The 13367-nt window shown below is 43.3% G+C and overlaps 1 protein-coding gene across 1 annotated transcript in view; it reads left to right on the top strand.

The window, feature by feature from the left end:
• LOC142566025 (uncharacterized) overlaps positions 1 to 13367 on the top strand; it is a 56209-nt gene that overhangs the window by 38513 nt on the left and 4329 nt on the right. Inside the window, exons 46-70 of the mRNA XM_075676760.1 lie at positions 1043 to 1194; positions 1288 to 1411; positions 1480 to 1631; positions 1782 to 1902; positions 1981 to 2129; positions 2222 to 2342; positions 2648 to 2787; positions 3114 to 3383; positions 4382 to 4505; positions 4586 to 4734; positions 4804 to 4927; positions 5079 to 5230; positions 6368 to 6515; positions 8592 to 8743; positions 8807 to 8927; positions 9001 to 9155; positions 9212 to 9335; positions 9401 to 9555; positions 9644 to 9767; positions 9877 to 10016; positions 10091 to 10244; positions 10803 to 10951; positions 11190 to 11307; positions 12898 to 13049; positions 13157 to 13277. Coding sequence (XP_075532875.1) covers positions 1043 to 1194; positions 1288 to 1411; positions 1480 to 1631; positions 1782 to 1902; positions 1981 to 2129; positions 2222 to 2342; positions 2648 to 2787; positions 3114 to 3383; positions 4382 to 4505; positions 4586 to 4734; positions 4804 to 4927; positions 5079 to 5230; positions 6368 to 6515; positions 8592 to 8743; positions 8807 to 8927; positions 9001 to 9155; positions 9212 to 9335; positions 9401 to 9555; positions 9644 to 9767; positions 9877 to 10016; positions 10091 to 10244; positions 10803 to 10951; positions 11190 to 11307; positions 12898 to 13049; positions 13157 to 13277 — 3591 coding nt within the window. The remainder of the gene's footprint in view (positions 1 to 1042; positions 1195 to 1287; positions 1412 to 1479; positions 1632 to 1781; positions 1903 to 1980; positions 2130 to 2221; positions 2343 to 2647; positions 2788 to 3113; positions 3384 to 4381; positions 4506 to 4585; positions 4735 to 4803; positions 4928 to 5078; positions 5231 to 6367; positions 6516 to 8591; positions 8744 to 8806; positions 8928 to 9000; positions 9156 to 9211; positions 9336 to 9400; positions 9556 to 9643; positions 9768 to 9876; positions 10017 to 10090; positions 10245 to 10802; positions 10952 to 11189; positions 11308 to 12897; positions 13050 to 13156; positions 13278 to 13367) is intronic.

Below are 13367 nucleotides of genomic sequence, written 5' to 3'. Positions count from 1 at the left end.
TGCACTGTCGTTCCACTTAATTTCTTAACAAAACGTCGTTTCATGCTCAAGCACGAAAGTAACTGGAACGCCAATGCATTTCGCCGCAAAGTTCGGGAATTAATATCTCCAAACTGGTGTCATCCTGAGAATTCGTTCCAAGTGGATCCGCTTTGCGAACTTCACGGCTAGAATTTGTAAATTGCAATATGCGCCATAAGGTAATTTGGTAACACATAATTAGTAATTATTTATAATTAGTCGATTATGCATTTCAATTTTGTGCGCAAATAATCACCGCCTCTTCAACTAGACCAGCTCATGGATTAGAATTGTGCTGTCTGCCGCAGGCGGTTATTAAACATTTTAGAAAGTGTTCGTTGAAACACTCGGTATATACAGGCGTCGGGCTATAGTCTCATTAAATACTTATATAGCCCAGCAGCAACTTTATGATTAAAACTATGTTTGTCTAATGTATAAAAAGCCGATTTCTCTCCAAGAACGCTGAGCTAATTTTATGCACCATCACTCTGCTGGTACATCTTAACCTTCGACCGGCTTGGACCTGTATGCATAAGTATGTGGCCTTTCAATTGATAACATGATTTATATGCTCTACATCATATCACTGGCTTGAAGAGAACCATAGTCACTAAATTATGCATCTATTTACATTGCTTTACCCGTAATAATGCATTGCATTATGTTTTGCCAGAAACAATAAAACCTACATATATGTATACGAGTGCGTAAACGTATCACAAACCCCTCCCCAGATTGCTTGATGAAACAGTTGCCGTTAAATTTGTTTAACGCGTAGTCATACCCATGACCCACGTCCTAGAAACAACGACCGCATCTTTGCTGGTTGATGCAAAAAATGAAGGTCGAAACCGGAGGGGGGTCCATTACTTTGGCATATAAGTGTACATAATACCGCTTTGGCAAGGGCGCTCAATAAAATCTAGCAGAGGTTCGACAGGCTTTGCCAGCACGCCTAACGCATGAAAGATGTGCTCAAAAGGACATCGTCACCCAATTAAATTCTATTTCTCGCTAGTGCCTTGAATGTCTACCAGCAGTGCATTGGACAGAGAATGCAGTCTACATGCAAGGACAACTCAACTCTTCTGGAGTTGGCTCAAGTTAGGGAGTACCTGACTGTCCTTCCAGGAAAATACAAATGGGTTTGCGACTCTACGGTAGAAAAAAGTGAGTTTCTTAATATTTTTGTCTATATCTAGATCTATATATAGCCTAGAGTCTTCTTTGCATTGAAAACCGTTATCTATTTGACGCTTCCAGATGCCTACTGCGATGAAGGAGACTTGAGAACAAGCCTTGCAGAATGTTACGGATTCGTGAGGTCAATTGTAATGCCCAACGCTGCACAGCCCAACGTTAATAACAGGCTCCGAACTGCTTGTCTGTGAGTTAAATAGCAGCAGATATGATGTTCGGCAGATGGCTTAACACATATTTATTCTTTGGACACAGTGGCATACGAGAATATCAAGCTTGCATTCAGACCCGCATAAAGGCTAAGTGTGAAGATAACGAAGTGATTCCAGAGGACGCAGAAATAAGGAGGTATATGTTCGACGTGCCTACAAAATACCTTTGGACTTGCGAAGACAATCAGTACCGCAGTGAGTTTTCTTTTTCTTACAATGGAAAAAAATGCTTTGAATTTCGCGCTTGCTATAGTGACACTGCAAGATTTGGTGTGATAGTTAAAATTTTGAAAAATATTGTTTGTTAAATGCCATCAAATCGTGCCGCTTGATACTCTGCCGCAGGTAAATGCACAGAAGAAACTTTTATTGACAGTCTGCAAGAGTGTGTCGGCTTCATAAGTGAACTAGTTGCTCCCTTATCAAGAAAAACCAATGACACATCTAAGCTTGACTCTGCTTGCGGGTGAGCAATGCAGGAAGATTTTTCTGAGTATTTTGCTTGACTAAGGGCATCTAATTAATACAACATATCAATATTTAGGTCTCTGGAAGCCTACGCTAGTTGCGTGCTGTTGAAAATAAAACGGTGCGACGGAAGCCCATCGCTTATGAGCCTCAGCTCAGTGAAACATTACACCGATGAGCTGTACGAAAAATACAAATGGGTCTGTGACGTTCGAATGAAAGAAGGTTAGTATCATGTTCGCGTAGCATTACAATGGGCAGTACAACGACGGTTTGCTTACTGCGTCACGAGATAACCTCCCATCCTTATTCGACAGCGTCACAGTGCTACAACAAGGTGCTGCCGCTCTTCAGAGAGTGCGTGGGATTTATCAACCAAAGGACTATTCCAAACATTCGAATGACTGATGACGACCATAGAATGAAGATAGCCTGCAGGTACTATTTGTTATACTGCATGGTCTAGGTTTGTGCTGTTTTCAAGCAGTGCGGGACGTGCGTACTGTTCAGTTGGCGGCTTTGTATAGGAGAGCGTGATCTTATACCTTAAGCAATCGGTTGTTTAATCGAAGTAGTGAATACGAAGAGAAAACAGCCGCTGAGCATGTCATTGTCTACTTACGGACTACTTACATAAAACGTCAGTACGTTTCCGCTGCAGTGATGAACAGGCTGCGTGTGTTCTTGTTTTGGTGAACTCTATTCCGTAGCATTTACGTAAGGCATACGGCCTTTTTTTACAGTGGGGTCATGGCGTACCAGAAGTGTATAGAATCGTCGGTTGAAAGATCCTGCGTCGACCCCCGGGGTATAGAAAATGTGGAGGATTATAAGTACTACACTCAAGTACTTTTCAACAAGTATAACTGGATCTGCCGTCTCGGTAAGTGATCGGGCGGGCTTCTTTCTCAGCTTATGGTGTATTTTTATGAAGAAAAAAAAGCGGTGTTGAACATGCTGATATGAATATGCAAAGGAACTAGAGCACTCCACTGCTCAATGCGAAAATCTCGGTCCGACCCGCAGCTTCGGTCGCAGCATTTCGACAGCGTCTGAACACCGCATGTGCTGATATATCAATGGATATTAAAGAACTTGTGGTTGCTGGAATGAACTAGCAGCCTCTTCGCTGCGTTATCTTCCTCTTCTGTCGAACGTATGCTTAAACGTTTTCAATTCTGATTTCCTTGTGTCTTTGTTTTTTTTCAGACACTCCTAAATGTGATCCCCGAGAGGTCTTAAAAAAGCTGGACACATGCAGGGGCTTCATAACTATGAATGTGGACCCGTTTATCAGCGATGGCCCCGTGTCGTCAGTCTTCATGCAAACAGCTTGCGCGGCGATGAACGAATTTCGTGAGTGCGTACGGGTCAAGTTAGACGACAGGTGCAGCAACTTGGACTCAATTGAAGGGATTCAAGAGTACCTGCTCGACATACCTTCGAAGTACTCAAGAGTTTGCGAAGTCACCCGAATATGTAAGCATACTGAAGTACGTGACGGCGTTTTCAACAGCCTGGCCACTGACTTCGCTATGACTCTAAGGTGCACATTCGTGACAGCCCAAATGATAGCGCATCATATTCCGTGACCAGGCGCGCGTACAGAATATAACAGGCAAGGGGAGCTTATAAAATAGGAAAGTATCTTAGGCATGAAGGTCACGGATGCTTGTCAATATTGTAGCTAATCAGCATCTACAGATTCGATAATAGCAGAAATCACGAATTCGTCAAACGCCAGGCGCGTTACTTCGTCTAGCGCAAAACAACGGACACAGGAGAGACGACAGGACAAGGCGCTTTTGTCTCTCTCGTGTCCGTTGTTTTGCTCTAAACAAAGTAAATATGGTTTCGCATCAACTAGCCCGCCAACATATTGTGCCAGGCGCGTTAGTATGTTCAGGTCGGAGCCCATACATTTAAACAAGTGAACCTATCACGTAATGCAGTAACCGGACGAGTAAGTAAATTTTTTACAGCGAAGCTGTTAAGGGCTACTTTGCCCTCTACCGTGTCCGCGTGTAGAAAAAAAATTGCAAAGATAGTGCAATGCCGGGCCTACCCGCGGCGGAAGTGAAGCAGGCGTTGATACCTCCCCATACGTGAGCCGATACCGAAGATAGTGCAATGCTGGGCCGACCCGCAGCGGAGGTGCATTTCGTCATTAAGGGGCCCTCGTACACCAGCTCCCCTCCCCTCACTCTCCACTTTCTAAACGTGGAATTAAACACTTCGTAGAGGCAAGGAGTGAAACTGAAACTTTATCAGCTTTCTTGGAACTCTGGTTCGAGGATTAATTTTGAAACATTTCTTTGTGCTGCGTCAATATCGCTGTGCAAGAAAGGTGGAATTTTGTGTGAAACATTTTTGGCACAAGTAAAAAGTTAGGTTTAATGTTTGAACTAAGAGTTTCAAATAACCAACATTTCTGGTCCCTTTGTAAGAGACTAACATACATACTCGTGAAATTTCAGCAACTTCATGCGGCGCTGAAAAACTTCTTCCGAGGCTTGAAATGTGCTACAAGATATTGAAGAGGCTTAAAATGCCCGAAACAGCACCGTATGAGATGATAGGAAATTCTTCAACAATTTGCGAGTAAGCTATTCTTCTACACTGATTTTGGTTGGTAAGTTTGGTAAATGCTTCATTTTCTCATCTACATTTTTTTTTTCAAGTGCGTACAAGCAGTACAACATTTGCGTCATCAATGAAATACGTCAAGTTTGTGGCAGAGATCGCGTTGTTGCTCGCTTTGAAAAACTCAGGCCTTTACTTCAGTATCACTACAACTCGTTCAAGTGGGCCTGCGAAAGTCAAAAACCAGGTTAGTTGAGCAGCTTCTCGAATCCACAGTGATGATAAATATTGTTTCATTATCTTTCTCTTTCTTCAGCCGGCGCTTGCAACGAGGAAAACTTAAAGCGTCACTTATCAGGTTGCTTGGGCTTCATTAACACGAGGGTGTCGCTCTACTCCTATAATGAACTCAACGTTCATGACCTCAAACATGCTTGCAAGTAAGCTTCTTACTATAGTAAGCGCTACTAATTACCGAGCTTTCTCTGAGAACTTGCAATTTATTCGTATATGGTCACATACATTATTAGACTGATGCTTTTTAAAAGATTTTATATGTATCTCTTGGTTTGTTGTTTTTCTTCATTCCAGCGCTTTTCAAGATTACATATCATGCGTGAAACTAACCATCACTTCAAACTGTGGCCACTACTTTGATGCGTTGCAGCATGAAAGTCTCAAGCCGTACGTAGTGGAGCCTTACAAACGTTACAAATGGGTCTGCCGCAAACTGCCTCCTCACGGTAAGCAGTCTGTCATATTTGTTCAATCCACCTGGTAGAAAGAGTGGTTTAGGCCATGTGTGCTGTCGCATGTGGCCAAGTCAGGCTTAAGTTCATTCAGTAAAGGCACTTGTCGCGGCCAGAAGTCAGAAAGAAATGTAAGTCGGTATAGTGGTTAACTTAGGACATTTGGGTTGGATGACGATTTTTATAAGGTATTCTCACTGCCACGGCGCGATTCTTAAACTAGAAAATTCCATCAGAACCTGTAGAGCGCTAGTAAGGCTTCAACTGGGGCTATTCGCTACGACACTTCTGTTTATTGTGCTGGTTTCCGCACGAAAGACAACATCAAGAAGGGCAAGGATGAATGATTGCGCAACTGTCGAGTATTGTTAGCAAGCGCATGTCACTGAAAAAAAAGAAGTAGATAAAGCCATTCGTGTCATTTGCGAACGCGAAGGTGTTAATATGGCTTCCTTTTATCTCTTTTACGCACTTTATCTATCCAATTTTGACCTCTTCTGATATACTGTCGTGCGCTTGCGCACAATAAACAGTTGACAGTTGAGCAGTTGTTCATTGTTGTCCTCCATCATGCGGAAGCCACCGCTGTAAACTGAAAAATAGAGCACTACCAACTAGAAATGTAACATTTCCGTAAACAGTGAACGCATGAAGAAAACAAGAAAAAACGTTTTTTTTTGTCCCAGGAAAATTAGAAACATTAAAGAGCGACACCATTATTTGTCGCATGTGATTTACAATAGTACGCTTCCTTTTATTGAACAAGTATTGAGCCTTTGTTTACCGTTTTGCAGATAATTCCAACAAAGAAAACTGAAAAATGGTCCATCAGTGTAGATGTTTGGACGTGTTGGTGCAACATTTCGAAGTTTTTCTTGTAGCACAAAGAAACAGTTTTAGCAAAAGAACTGATTTTATTGTAGCGCCTGTGTGTGTCTTTTCTCTTCTACTTCCTCGTGTTGTTTGCGCTACAAGAAAAACTTCAAAACTGAAAAATAGGTTTGTTTTCTAAATTCTCATCTTTTTTTTTAAGCTCTCGCCTCTCTACTACCGGCGGCCAGTATGATGTGGCTGGTGATTTGCTGTGCTGAAACTAGTTTCTTGGCCTTTCTTCTTTTGTCTTATTTACAGGAAAGAACTATATTGGCGAAATGCCTCCTGCATGCAATACCGTCCACATCGTGAACAACATGACACAGTGCCTTGGGTACCTGAAAGTGAGAGTCAGCAGTTTTACGCGGGTCTACAATAGCGTGGCTTTCTCACGGCAGGTCTGCCGGTAAGATCCTGTGAATATTTTTTGCTCAACAGACCTAGATTGCCGGATCGCTCCTTGTGTATATTCTCGTTGAGGATTTCACTCAAAGTCTTTAAAGTCTTCGAACTGTATCAACTCCTAATGTAGCATTACAAATGCTTTGCAAAGCGCGCACCATTAAATTCGGATAGCTCTCTATCCAGTAAGGCTCATCGCTGCTTACGCCAGCAGCCAATGTAAGATACCATCTTGAATACTTATAAGGAGGGTCCACGAGCCATGTACAAGTAAGAAAAAAATGCACCTGATTAACAAAGAAAGTTGTCTGCTATCCCTATTGCAAAACCCAGTATCCACTGCCATGCCGGGTTATGGGCCTAGTGTCCCGTACTGGATGCTGGGACGCTGGGCAGGCGCGGTATGCTGGGAGGCGCTCGGTACTGGCGGGAAAGCAGCTCTAGAGCGTAAAATACGCAGTGCCTGGCCACCGTATATATTTTCTTGAATACAGAGAGCATCATAGAGCGTTTTAGTGCAATAAAAGATAAGAAAAAAATGTTTAGACCTGGATTCGATCGCCTGACACATAGACCCCAAGCCTGATACCATACCACTGCATACGCCACGCCAGCACGTGCAAATGCGTGGATAACTTGCCGTGTTAAGGTCCGGGCGCAGATTTAGTTTCGCAGAGACGTCTTGCAAATACATGCCCTATCGCCCCGCAACTAAATGTTACGCCTGTATCAGAAAGAAAAAGTCGTTTTCCGTATTCAGTAGTATGCATGGGAGTGCCACAGAACCGATTTTCTTTTGCGATTGCTATTTTAAAGTCCTAAATGAACCGCCGACCCGGGACGCTGTACGGGCATTTACTGCCGATTTTATAGCCATTTCTTGTTCTTAGCGCAAGGGATATTCAACATTTTCTTAGTTCAAGGATGCGTTTATATCGACACGCCTGTTTAGTCACATATATTCGTCAGAGAAGCGTAGGCTTGTGCTGGATGCTTTCGGCCACGGCACAAATACCTATGTTTATGACGCGTCACATCGGCGCTCATCGCTTCTTGTGCTGACACTGTAGACACGAAAAAATAGTTTATTTATGAACACCGATGCCAAAGCTAAAATACAGAGTGATGTATCCTTGTTATATTTGTTTATTCCTCAGCCCAGACGGGCCGATAACGTGTAGACGGACTCGGCGGATACGCTAGGCCTAAGCTTCGGTGGAAAGGACCGATCTCGGCGCGGGTATCTGGTGAATGCTAAAATGTGTGTATTTGAGCTTCGGAACCTTTTATCTATTATATTTAGTACACCAGGGAAAGTGAAGGCGCACGAATAATGCTTGTTATTGGTGCGATAATATCAATCAGCGGTAGGCTTCGAACTGGGGGGTCCGTTCGAACGCGTCTGAACGACTTGTGGGTTTCGTATCGATTCCACAACACTGTGACAACGGCGACAACTCGCAGTCATCTGTTACGTACAAACGACTGAAAAAAACGAGGCCTCCTCTGCGGTCGCATGGTATTTCGGAGCGTAAAATGCACAAAACGAAAGTTGTCTTCAGTGTCAAATATGCATGCGTAAACAGGGCAGCTCACGCGCCTTTATTGCAAGCTGCGACACGAAATAGACTTTTATGACCCCAAGATATGGCGTTATTCAGGACAAGAGACTAGTATCTAGCGACTAAATTGTATAAAACATTTAATATTCAGCAGTACCTAGACACCTTGCGTACTGGAACCAGTGCGGCACAAACGCAACCAGCGCAGTTTCCAGTGCGAGCCAGCGAACTGCAGCGAGAACCCGCGCGTCTACAGCACAAACCAGTGCGCACCAGCATCATGGCAGTAAAACCAGTGTCTCGTACAGTGTGACCCAGCTCTTATCCAGCGTTCTCACTGGTGTCCCAGTGACTCCCACTGAGCGCCAGCGCCCCCAGTGCGATCCATTGTCAAAAAACGCGTTGGTTTCCCACTGGAAGGCGCTGGAAGACGCTGGTTTTTGCAATAGGGATACCAGAAAGTGGCAGAAATTGCGTGGCACTAAACACAACCGCACAATATATTACATTTTCTGCAGAGGCCTCACGGATTACCAAAGGTGTATCGACAGCATGATTCCATCTGAATGTCTGAGAATCAAGGGCTTGCTTGAAAACACAGAGATAAAGTACTTTCACTCTCTCATCTATAGCAAGTATGCGTGGATATGCGAATCTATCCCTTCTTCTGGTAAGTATACGCATGTTAGTCGAACGCGTAAAAAGCTAAGCGCACTTGCATGTTCTTTTTCAGTAAGCGAATGCTACCATAATGTGTCAAAGCTCCTGGCCGAATGCGAGGGGTTTCTGTGGAGTGAAGTAAACGTGCTCGACAAGAAAAATTTCACCTCCAGTGGCATCAAACAGTCATGCCAGTGAGATTTATTTGTTTCGTATTTTCGGATGGTAGGCGTTACTTTGCTTATTCACGCTTTCTTTTTTCCTCAGAGGGGTTCGTGACTATCAGGCTTGCGTTCTGTCTACTGTCAAGGACCAGTGCAGCTCAAACGAAATAATACCCGACACGAACGAAGTAAGTCGCTTGACTGAGGACCTGTTCAGGCGGTACCAGTGGACGTGCGACATGGTAGAACAAACAACTGGTGAGCTCGATTACATAAATTTTGCTTCATTTCTTCAGTGACGATGTTTGTTTCAGAAAATCGATGCACGTCAGGCCTACTGTTACCGAAGCTGAAGGAATGCAAAGGATTTATAACTTTCGAAGTAGTTCCGTTATCTGCTGACTCGTCCAGTGTGAACAATTTGCACCACGCATGCAGGTGAGTGTGTCAGTAATTTTTTTCCGGTGTGGTTACAGTTTACCAGCCCCAATGTTTCAATCTAGAGCTTTAAATGACTTCAACGCCTGCGTTTGGTCTGAAGTTGTTAAGCATTGTGACGTGGAGAAGGCGATGGATAATCTTTCCCCTGAAGTTCTGGAATACACTAAGGGCATAAGCAACACTTACAAATGGGTGTGTGACCTTGACAAGACAGCAGGTAAATGAATCATGAATCCCTGATGATTCCTCTGTGGTGCTCTTGTTACGTTTGTCTTATGATCGTTATGGCTATATTGTGCGCGCAGTGCCATCCTGTACGAAGGACAACTACATGGAAAGAATTAGACGATGCAGAGGCTATATAGTACTGAAGGTGCTTCCACATATCGAGGACTTGTCAGACGAAAACCAGTTAGAGATAGCGTGCAGGTAAGAACAAGCGCCATCCGTGGACAAAATTTTTACTGCCTACGTACTCTTACAGTATTTAGTTTCTCGCCGTCACCCTTCTTCTCTACTTGCCGTTCCTTTCTTTCAGAGCGGTACATGATTACCAGTCTTGCATATTGAAGCAAACGAAACTAATATGCCCCAATTCAAAAGATTTGCTTTCAAGCGAGTCGATTTCCGAAAACACCAAAGGCCTGTTTAATGAGTACGCTTGGGTTTGTAACAAATGTATGTATTTTCTTATCAAGTTAGCTAAGTGCATATGAGGATAAAGATTGATCAAAAACATTTTCTTTGTACAGCGGTGGTTATCCCAAAGCGAAAACTATCGGAAGGTATCAAGAAAACTTGCAATGAAACTGAGCTTGTGGACAACCTGAAGAGTTGCTTCGGGCTCATCAAATACTTCGTTCTTCCTCATGTACAAACTAGCTCGAAAATGCTTTCAGCGTGCAGGTAATTTCATATTATCGTTTTTATTCACGCAAGTAGGCCGAAAGTTTACATATAATTCGCCTCTATTTTACTACCAACCTTCATAGCATTATTTTGTTGTCTCGCATGCTTCGTGCGTGGCTACTATGTTTGGTGTACAGATGCGTGCTTATAAGAGTGGCACATTAGTCGAGTACGTCAGGACGCAAAACATGACGCTTTTTGTATGCCCGTCAATGTATCGTTATCCTACACTTCCTTCTTCATACTTCCTGCACTATTGAAATGCGTATAGCCGTGGCCAGAAATTTGTAGTGGGCTGCGGTAAAATGTATGTGAAATCCGTTCAATTTCGTGGAGTTGACTTCAATGAAGTTCGAAAGTACAAGGTTCGAGCCTAATGAGTTTGCTCTAACTGCTATTTTGGCCCCCGTAACACAAAAACGCGGCTTGAGATTTCGTTTAAACCAGTAAGCACGCGCTCATTAGCGAATAGAATGTTTGTTAACGTTCAAATAATGAAATGACCTGTATCACCTTTGAGTGGAAACTAAGTGTTGATATTGGTTTTCTTCTTAGAGGCCTGTACTACTACCAAAAGTGTACCAGCAGAGTGATTTCCGAACAAAGCTGTGGTAAAATTGAGATGCTCAACGAGTCCCAGACGGTACAGGCACATCTCAACTTGCTGAAGAAATACTCATTTGTCTGCACCGTCCCTGAGAACAGTAAGTTAGTTTGTAATTTAGCAGGTACCCGTGTTATTACAAAGATGGTGTTCGTTGCTATGCATTCAGTAACGCAATTTTATGCGAATTACTGCCATAAAAAGGCGAACCGTAATCAGTCGTACTAAAACCTGTTTTGTACATACCCTTTCAAACAGATAATCTCTCAAAAGAGTTAAGTGGATTATGCATAGCCTCTGAAAAAGTGAACGCCAGAACGACATTGGTTTTGTTTCAGGCAAACTGTGCAAGATTTCGGGAAGTCGCCTGAAGGAATGTTTAGGAATCCTCGAAACAGTAGTCATTCCAAGTGCCAACCTAAGGGCATCAAGAAGGAACCTGTCAGACGCTTGCAAGTAAGACGCACATGTGCCGACAGCTTGACACCCTGTCGTCCTAGTGACATAGAAATATGTATTGCCATTGCGTTTTAGCAATATCTTAGCAGAAATTACGGAATTTAAGCCTGTGGGCCTGAGCTTAATTATTAAAAGATAGTTTACTTTCCTTGCGCCAGAAAAGGCAAATTTATCCCGCTGTGTTAGGCGATTCATTGACTGACAGATTCATGTGGTTTCACGTGATAACGCAACAACGGAGTTATGAGAGATGTGGTAGCGAAGGGCTCCGAATTAATTTCGACCACTTGGGATTGTTTAACGTGCACTTAAATTTGAGTACACCTTGGCCCTGCAGTACATGGAATCAAATAAATACACTACATGAGCACTTGAAATAGGCGACTGCAGTCTTTAAGAAAAGCATGCGTTTTCCGCCATCCTTAGCACAAGGCATTGTAGAAGCATGCATGAACGCCGTGAGTATAATAGTAACCACGAACATTTACCTCCCTGTATTGCCATAACAAGTGAAGCTCTAAGAAAGGAACAGGAAGACAGTACGCGTCAATTGGAGATCTCTGACGAGAGAACCGTTGTACGGGGCATGTTGTTCAGCTGTAACCATTAGCAGGATGCGCGACCGGAGTTTGAAGGGCCGTAATAACGTGCGACTTGATATGGCACAGGCATGGATACATAATTCTAACCAACCACCGGCGTTCTTAGTTTACCCCCTTGCGCCTTGTCATCGTATGTGTAAGCCGACTTGCCACACGAAGTGGTTTTCGTTGGCTAACCGGTAGTAGTGTCATAGCGATTGACGTTATGTCTACTATAGAGATCAGACGGGAGAAAAAAAAACATGAGCCTCGCAAATGAAGAGGGTCGGAAACAGGTGCTACTAGTGCAGCAGTAAGCTCTGTAAATTGTCGAACAAAGCTTCAGAGCCCTATAATCTCGGTTCTTCTTCTGTCTATTAAAGAAAATAAAGCATTAGTGTAAAGGAGAGCGTTAAGGCTGTTGTTGATATTTGGGACAGACTCGCTGACAACTGCACTTATTCTTTCTGGATGTCGGGAGGCGGTTATTACGTAGATGAAATGTGAACTTTACATTCTTTTTCTGTTTATCTTTTAAACAAAAGTGGCAGTTCAATTCTTCATAGAAATTCAACGTCTTAGAGTTTCGTATAAGTTGAGATGTACGACATCAGAAAGCACAAAATGAACGAATGTGTGCGACTTGACTACAGCTAGACACAGCTAACCTGGGTTCCTTGGTTGCTTCAGAGTTGGCTGGCGATTTTTTGTATCCCAGAGCTTGTGGTGCGGCTTGCATGCTAGATGTAATCTCGCAATATTTCCTCAGAATGAGCATGTCGCTAAGTGTTGGGGATGCGACTAATGCAAGATTGCGAGTGTTACACGATTTTTTCGTTACTCAAGCGGAAAAAGAAATCAGTTGGAGCTGCCTTCTAATGTGCTTGCAATATGTGCAGTCGAACAGCTCTTGGAAAATCTGTATGCGAAATTTTCGCAATAAGAAGCACGGGAGCTATGAGGCTTAATTAAAGATTGTATGCACGCATGCTTGTTTTCTTTCCAGTGGAATACAGTACTACGACAACTGTATACGGGAAATCCACAGCGACCACTGTAAAACTGACACCCTCTACCCGCCATCTCCAGACGTCCTAGAGTACGCCCTCGACTTGCAAATTAAATACAGGTGGACTTGCATTCCGAGGGCCACGCAACGTATGTAAATGAGCAGTGCTTATTTTATTTATTTGCGCTTTGATAACATGTTAATGAGTCCTTCCTTATTTCCTTTTTTGCAATCTCTCTCGATCGCTTCGTTCCAGCCTGCTCCTTATCTTCGCTGTCGGAAAAGCTACGCCGATGCACGCCGTTCCTAACCGACATTGCCTTACCGATCAAGGCCAATGCTACGGCTACCGTAAAAGAACAGAGAGAAATGTGCCGGTAAGGACGATGCGATAAGTGGGCTCGAGGAAGCAACGTTACGTAATTCCGTATTTCAAATGTTCTTAATTCCTTTTCGGATCACATGTT

The sequence above is a fragment of the Dermacentor variabilis genome, chromosome 1 (assembly GCF_050947875.1).
Source record: "Dermacentor variabilis isolate Ectoservices chromosome 1, ASM5094787v1, whole genome shotgun sequence".
Taxonomy (NCBI): domain Eukaryota; kingdom Metazoa; phylum Arthropoda; class Arachnida; order Ixodida; family Ixodidae; genus Dermacentor; species Dermacentor variabilis.
This window is presented reverse-complemented; position numbering and strand designations above follow the sequence as displayed.